Source organism: Mya arenaria, chromosome 14, assembly GCF_026914265.1.
Source record: "Mya arenaria isolate MELC-2E11 chromosome 14, ASM2691426v1".
Classification (NCBI taxonomy): Eukaryota; Metazoa; Mollusca; class Bivalvia; order Myida; family Myidae; genus Mya; species Mya arenaria.
This window is the reverse complement of record NC_069135.1, coordinates 54,960,163-54,968,841: the sequence shown is the minus strand read 5'-3', so window position 1 is coordinate 54,968,841 and position 8,679 is coordinate 54,960,163. Positions and strand designations below refer to the sequence as shown.

General features: G+C 34.4%; 1 protein-coding gene across 3 annotated transcripts; it reads right to left on the bottom strand.

Annotated features, from left to right (window-relative positions):
- Window positions 1–551: 551 nt before the first annotated feature.
- Window positions 552–3,456, bottom strand: LOC128217424 (uncharacterized). 3 transcript variants are annotated; one of them, XM_052924569.1, is made up of 5 exons: window positions 3,154–3,250; window positions 2,958–2,975; window positions 2,104–2,174; window positions 1,781–1,929; window positions 552–1,133 (listed from the first exon to the last, which is right to left on the bottom strand). In XM_052924569.1, exons 1-5 carry the CDS (start codon window positions 3,221–3,223, stop codon window positions 1,097–1,099), a joined length of 345 nt encoding a protein of 114 aa, XP_052780529.1. In that variant the 5' UTR covers window positions 3,224–3,250; the 3' UTR covers window positions 552–1,096. The 3 variants fall into 3 exon arrangements, with proteins under 3 accessions (XP_052780529.1, XP_052780531.1, XP_052780530.1); XM_052924571.1 differs by lacking the exons at window positions 2,958–2,975; window positions 3,154–3,250 and adding an exon at window positions 3,298–3,456; XM_052924570.1 differs by lacking the exon at window positions 2,958–2,975 and having other exon boundaries at window positions 3,154–3,291.
- Window positions 3,457–8,679: the final 5,223 nt, after the last annotated feature.

The window sequence follows — 8,679 nt, the reverse complement described above, 5'->3', positions numbered from 1 at the left end:
GAGGCTTTGCTGGCATGCCGATCAGAAAACTTGCGTACCCAGTATTTTCACGCAAAAACACACCATTAGATTCGAAAGTATCTGAAGGTATCATTAACTAGGTAACCCTATTGATTCAATGGCCCCAAAACACGTTTCTTCTACCTTAAATGAACTTTTTTTCAGGTCTGAGAAAATCATGTGTTGCTCATTGCTACACTTGTCATGTAAAACTGAATAATTCACCATTATTTCACAATGACAAATAAATGTCTTAGAGCCGCACTTGCAACTCTTTTTACAGTAACAACTTTTACCACACAACTCTGATGACATGCACGTTTGAATATTCGATTTAACTATTGAACTTTAATTTGCTTTGGTTTTACCAAATTGCATGTAAATGGCTTCATCATACCGTAAGAGAATGACATATTTCAAAACCTTCAATTTTTATGAGCCGTTTTGGTGCACTTAAACAGGTGGGAATTTGCACAGAAATATCCAAGACCCTTTCCTAGAATGACATTAAACATTCAGGTCAACTAGGAGGAACAAACAAACAATTTAGGTAGTTTTCAGAATTTATTTTACAAGACAGGGACAGGGTTATTAAGGGAAAAATAAATGCAAATATAAGTATTACATGTATAATAAGTACACGAGGGGGTGTTGCTTTCTTTAATCAAAGATACGATGTTGTAAAACAATTGTGTGCGGATATAATTTGAAATTAAATTTTCGTAAAATTGGTGATGCTTGTCAGCTAGAAGAAGGTGTTAGATTATGTTTTCTGTTTCTCTTATCATTAAAAACAAATGAGTTAAACATAATAATGCATTAAGATAAAAATAAAAATGTTTTCGGTATCAAGCTGTATTGTGCCTTTTGAATAATACTTACAATTAATTCCAAATTTTAAATTGGGAAAGGCGACTGATTAACTCTGCTCATACTGTTATGGACTTTATAGAACAAATCGAAACAGGTGTTGGTGCAGACACGATAACCTAATGAATACCTATTTAGTTTAATGTATTCGGTATGAACTTTGTATACACATATATGCCAATCATGAAATTCTCCGAATAGGATATGAAGGTAGAAATCTCCGAGTTTATGTGTACCACCATCCTTTCTTTTGCGTATCGTCACTGAAAATTGATCGAGAAAACAAAGGTTGAATTTTTTTTTAACTATGTTGAGTCTGAATATCATTTCTTAGACTAACTACATTGTGCTACTTATTCAGAACTTAGAGATAGTATAACTGGCAAAAATGTGATACAAATACCGCTGATACAAACAACGACAAAACTGTATGAACTAGAGTAAAGCTGTTTGTTTCATTATAAGTGGCGAATCTCAGGCCTAGTGCTAAGACAATGGCAAACCAGTGTCACAAGTTCGATTCCCCGCCTTACCACTAAAACACTAGTTAAACAGTGGTCCCGTGTGACCATGTTATACGCTGATGTACGTTAAAGAACAAGTGTAACTCTAACCAGTGTTTTATTCTGTCTGTGCACTGTGTGCCAAACTAACAAGACTAATCACTGGGGCCGAAACTCATGAAAGGATCAGTAGCTGCGTTAAATAAACTAATAGTCACCCGTTTCAGTGTAAGATCGCAAGGTTTTTCACTGATTTCGCACGAAGAGTTGTACCCTGAGTGAATATTTACTTTCGATGTTTGCGATGTGAAATTCAATGCGATCGTAAACTCAAACAAACATACATATGTTTTGAAAACTGGAACGGAAAGCAACAAAAATATATACAATGACGTGTAATTATTGACCTTCCACGTTTGTCTTCATCTTCAAAATCGCGCAGCATGCAAACGCTTGCACACTTCACTTTTCCCCCACATTCGTCAAAACAGTCCTTGCATATCTGGTTTCCTTCACAGTCGTAGGTTTTGTATTCACTGTCACTAGTTGGCCCGACCTTTACACCAAAAAAAAACAACAGAACCGGTAACAATCAAACGAAAACATTTTTGCAACGGTTGCGACTAACCTATCATAATATTCAAAAAAAGATCTTCGAAGCTTTGCTTACGATATCGAAACGAAACAAAACAAGATGGAAACCAATAAAATAACTAAGTTCTTGTATTACTTTTATATCCATGAGTTGTCGATCTAACGCTCTTTCAATCGCTTCTAGGAGCTTTTGGTCGGTCGATTTATCTGTAATAGACAAATTTACATAATCGAGCTTTTTCCGAGGAAACGGCAAGTATATATGCAAGCAATTTTTCGGCAATTGTTATAGCAATATGTTATATAGATCTCAACGTTCATGCTGGCTTTGGTTGTCTGAAATTTGTATCGAGGTAAAACCTTTATTTTCGATACAATAATATTAAAATATTCGCATGTCATGGGTTGATAATCCTAGGACCATTGCAATAACATAATGAAGTTGCATTGAATTATCATAATGCAACAAAACCAGAGCCAATAAAACAGCACATACACCATACCAGGAACAATGGAACCGAGCGGCATCGTATCTCGGAGAGAGTTTCGACACTGCTGTTCGTAGCTTTACGAACAATTGTTCTCTAAACTGGTGTTGTTTTCATTGCATTAATAATTTAAACTGTTTATTGACAATAAGGAAACAATGTCAACGGAGTTGAAGCGAAATTCTATTTCTAAAGCATATTTTAGATATATAATGGTACCCAAGCACCACTAAATAAATAAAAACGTTAGGGAAAAAGAACTGAGTAATTATAGATTTTCCAACATTGGAAACTCTTTGTTATAACTAATTATTATTATTATTATTATTATTATTATTATTATTATTATTATTATTATTATATAATTATTATTATTATTATTATTATTATTATTATTATTATTATTATTATTATTATTATTATTATTAATATTTTATTAACAATTTATGTTTTACTAATAAATTAGAAAATGATTTTTATGCATACATCTCATCATACATACTTTTAACATCAACGATCCCTAGGCAAGAAATATACAACAAAAATAAAACAAATGGTGTAATCATAACATTCTGCTTTAAGATCACAACACGTTTATTTTACTGTCATTTGTGAACAATCTGGAAAAATTGTCGCTGGTGATAGTATTATAATACAATTAAGAAATATGTTTCATTGCAAAAGAAAACAAAACATACCGCCAGCCCTAACCGAAGGAAGCGTAACAAACACCGACATTAATAGTCCAAACAGAAGAAAACAAAACATACCGCCAGCCCTAACCGAAGGAAGCGTAACAAACACCGACATTAATAGTCCAAACAGAAGAAAACAAAACATACCGCCAGCCCTAACCGAAGGAAGCGTAACAAACACCGACATTAATAGTCCAAACAGAAGAAAACGAAACATTTTGACTAATCTGGATGAATAGGATAGCGCTCGCTCACATCGCTTTATATGTTATGGTTTAAGGAATGTCTGATCTGCCTGGGTGCGTTACATTAGTAGTATCGAGCCGGTTTGGCTACATAAACACAGGTGAGTATCACGTCACTTGTCAAAAAAGCGATTTAAGTATGGACAAACTTGTGGTGCAGCATAATCTATAAGAAGAAGGGAACGGTATATATATTTTTAACGAGAAATGCTACAAAAATGAACTCGTTCGGACATTGTACTCGTAGATATTTTGTTCGGAAATTGTACTCGCTTTGAAAATTGTCCAGAACTTTTGTAAAACACCGAACTATCACTTGAAAATTACAACGAAGGATACATTTGCAAATTTAATCAATATTTTGTAGACATTTGTTTCATATACCTGCTTTTTGCGCTAAAACACACGGACAACTGACTTATTCGGACAATGAACGAACATAAATAAAGTCTGTATCGAGTTTCAGGCTTAAACTTAGCAAACCGAAAAACAAAAATCATGCGAGTAAACTGTGTTACAACGCGAGTACTCTGCGCCTATTTTAAAGATCCTATCTTAACATTCTCCATCCGTAAAAGCCAAAATTATAGGTTGAAACGGGCGAATTATTCGCGATCTTGTTCGGCCGATGTACAATAGCGATCACGTGATAATCGCCTGTGATAAATGCGCGTGCGCTAAGGATGACGGAATTTACAAAAATTATTGGCAGGAATTTTCAAATTATTTTGGCTGAAATTTTCAAATAATTTTGGCGGGGTTTTTCAAATATCTTTTGGCGGAAATTTCAACTAACTCTATTGCGGGAATATTTTAAATACTCTGCGGCCATTTTTGGTGACGTCCGTTTTTTTATGGTTGGACATTTGAAGAACACGTGGGACAGGTGGTCGTCGTCATATTCTACTTGGCCGTTGGCGGCCTACGAAACATGTTCGCGGCCATATATAAACGCTTTAAACTTAGTGCATGTTCTTAACATAGCTATGTACAAATGTGTATCACGTCGAAGCATTACGTACAAGAGTCAAGCCTTGAAGCCTAAAATGTTACAAAGATCCTGTTTAAGGCACAAGGATAAAGGTCAAAGAAGCACAAGAGACACAATTCAACAGATATGAAACGTCTTCATTGACAAATGTTGAGGATTCCGCATTGGCACTGTAAGTGAACAATGAGTAATGTATTTTTCGGGGTTTAAACCGGTTTACGCTTCAAGAAGCATATATTTTGAACCACGCTAGCTTTAAGGTGTTAAAATGATTTAAGTTACTGTTCATAAGTTTCAGATATGATTTATTTCTAAAATTGGGCTTGACTGATGTGAACTAGTATCTTTTAAGGGGCCTCCTTGACAAGTTTAATGTTTAAAAACATTTGATTCCACATGTTCTCCATCGTATTGGCCAGTTATTTCGTGACAAAATTTCACCAAATTGTACACTTATGGTTAAAATTATGAATGTTTGCCTGATTGCACATATGCATATTACCGTTAAAAAGCTGATGACCCCCTGGATTGTTATATGAAATCGGTATATACATGTTTAAGTTGAATTTACTGTTTGCTAAAATCTTTCAGAGAAATCCTAAAGAAACTAAAACTTTCTACCAGGTTGTCACTTGCTGCATCCACCAAGTGTAATTCAGGACTTGACTCTTCATCTTCGCCAATGTCAATATCATCTTGAATTGGATACGCCTTGACAACCTTCTTACCTTTCGGCGGATTGCTAATTATCTGTAGTGTGTATATTGTTACAGCTTTACAGAAGTTTTCTTCAATTGTACACATATCTTGTCCGAGATAATTTATCAACATCTCATATACACTCACCGGAATAGTATATTATTACAAGCTTCTTCCCATGACCCTCGCATATAAATACTGCATTAAGAAAACGGTGAAGTCTTCTTATGGTTGGTAAAAGACACAGAAGGACGGATATACATGTGCATATTTTATTTATGTAATTTATTTATTCTCCATCCTTTAGATATATATATATATATATATATAAACCGGTTGGTATCCGTGCCAAATAGCTGAGATTCAGCTTGTATTCCATCCTTTCCTGTTGGCAGAGATTTTATCTCTGATCAATGTAAACAATATTGTCTTCACCAGCCCTGCCTTGGATTGGCATCGACAACGTCACGACTTTAATGTGACCTCAAATTGACGCGATGTACCTGCTAATATAATGGTCATAGATGTGTGTTGTGTGTAGGTTGTGTTCTTGTATTCAGCGACAATATTTACTACAGGTCAGTAATTGATCGGCAACTGTTTACCGCAGATACGGCGGTTTATAAATAAAAATTAAATTGTTAAGGCTGATCGGCGATAATTCAGCTAATTTTATGTGACTGGCAGCGACTGAATTGTAAACACATACCATATAAAAAGAGTTGTGAAGATGTTATTAGCAGCTATTTTAGGATCATTTTTAAGATAATCATTTGGAAAAAAAACATCCAAAATTGCTAACCCAAAACCTTAAACTTTTGGTACGTAACACCATCTTAATCCGGGCACGACATTTCTGAAATGCATGTAGCGCGGGAAATGATATTGCTTTGTGGTGGTCGGCACAACACCATCACAGACGAAAAAAGTAAACCTTTTCGTTATTCGATGTATAATGTATTCGTTGATACGTTTTTTTTAAGGCTCTGTGTTACGGGTTTTATTCGTTTAACAGTTTGCCTGAAAGTCATGGATAATTATAATTTATTGTCTTATGTCTTAATTACGATAGCAATATTAAAATATTAAAGAAATTGTGTTGTTTAATAATCTACCGACATTACGTAAAACATCACAACATCGATAATATAGTATTGACTCTCGACTGTCTACTTTTAAATTAGTTTTGTTGTACGCTCTGCTTTTCTATAACTATATAACTCGTTTTCTAACTAGAAAAACACATTTTGCATACATGAGAAACGAAATACAACCCCATTGACACTTGAGAATTTTGAAGAGTCACAGTGAGAAAATTACTATAACATGCTTGTTAGAGTGCCCGATGTATTTGGACACATCAGACCTTTTGGAAACATCGTTGCAACCTTTGGGAGACAATGTAATATGTGATCAGAAGGTAATATATTTTCACGACCAATGGTATGGTGCGTTTAATAATAATAAAACCATGCTCACGTTTTGAAAATTTTATGTTATCTCATTTATTATTGAATTAAAATAAATTGTTTGTGATATTTTTCTTTAAGAACCAACGCTCCGATAAAATGACAACACACGTTTTGATAAGATAGGAAACGTTCAGACATGACATTTATTCTTTACTTAGGACTTAAAAATAAAGCATTCTTTATGCTTTTGATAAACATATATGGTCGGTATTCGCTATGAATTATTTATGTATAATTTTTAAGTGTATAAGTACTGATAAAACATTAAAGTGTATATGTCAATTAAACGTTTATTTACTGTTATAATGATATTACATAGAATATTACTATTTTATAAATAGATAATTGGGACCGCATCCAAATACCTTATTCATCTTTGAAGCGCATTTAAGATTACTTTTTCACTTAAATATCCAAAACATACTAGTTGTTGGAAAATTAAAACGGTTACCGCATAATCTCGTGTCTGGTGGGATCCGAATCCGGGTAGAAAAACACTATCGAAATATGAGTAAAACAACAACATTTAGAGTTTGGGCTTACCGCGCTGTTGTTTATAGTTTATTGTGTAAAATACGAATCATTTTTTGGCGTTTGTTTTGCATGATTTTATTCCTTTTTTAAAAAGGAGGCGGAGTTACTGAAATATTGTTGTGTCTGAATGTTTTTTTAGTCTTGTTTAACATGCGTTTTGCTCGATTTGAGGTCGACTATTATATTGTTAGACACACACGTGCTGTTGATATATGCTTGCACTCTTAGTGAAAAGGCAACGTATTTTATTTTTGTCTGTTAATGCAGTAACAATGCTCCTTAGTGTACCTACATATGAGCCTAAATACGGCATGACCGTACAGTAAGAGTAATGATTCCGTAATATACTTCGGTGATCTCTACATAGCTGCCACAATGGCGGTTCCGTGTAAATGCGTGTGTGCGTAAGTGCGTCAGTTTTTGCGTAAGTGTGTCCGTCCGGACTGAACCTTGTCAAGACTATAAGTTTAACATACATAAAGGCATACTATGACAAGGCGGCGTGTCACAAACAAGATTCAGACCTGTACCTCAAAGGTCAGTGGTTAATTGTTAACAGATCGTTGAAACAACTGATCTACATTGAACCTTATTTGGGCTGTATCTTTACCATGCAATATACGATTTTCAAAAAACGGAAAGTTCAAAATTAATGAGTAGGCTTGTCGCAGGTTCTGTGTATGTACGTGTTTGCTTCCGTACATCCGGCGAACCAAGACCAGGATGTATTGACGTCATTATTTGTAAGATAATATATATACATTCAGGTCAAGAAAATAAAATTTTGCTACTCACATGTAGTACCCATCAATGTCAACCTGTCGTATTTATCGCAACTGACTCAAAATATTTCTAACATCGGCATGAGTTTTTGTCATACCTTCATCAAATGTTTGAATTGTCTTGAAAGAAACAATACAGAATGAAGGGCATTAAATGACGTGGACATATTTACAAGGATTAGGTCCAAACACAAGGCACCATGGTATGCTATATGTAAAAGACAACCGCAACATCTAAAATATTGTGACATATACGGTAGACGAAACATTTCATGGTGATATATCACATAAAACATACAAAACATACCCCCATACAGTCCTCCAGTAGTAAAATTTAGGCTCACACATCAAAAACGTCTGTCAAGTTTTTTAAACAGAGACATGATCAGACACTGCGATCGTATTTATTTGTTGCTCAAATTTGATTAATTTAGTAGGTTCATGTATCTTTTACTTTTCTTTTATCGTTTGTCGACCTATATTTGAGAACAAAGCATAATAAATAACATTCCAATTAAGGAATGAATTGCGGGGTTGATGTCATTATCGGGGTATGAACGCAATTGGGTTGGTCAATGTGTGTGGTGTCCGAACCCCGCAATTCATTCCTTATATTTACACCAATAGTTCATTATTTTATTCAAGAATTGTTAAAAAAATACTTCATTTCATTTAAGAAAACCTTTCAGTAATCCTTTCTTACCCATTCTGTAAATAGAACGACCCGACTATAACCGGAAACATTTTTTTCAAATGACGTCACAATAACGCGGGAAAGGATCAACCACTTGAAATCACTTTAAAAC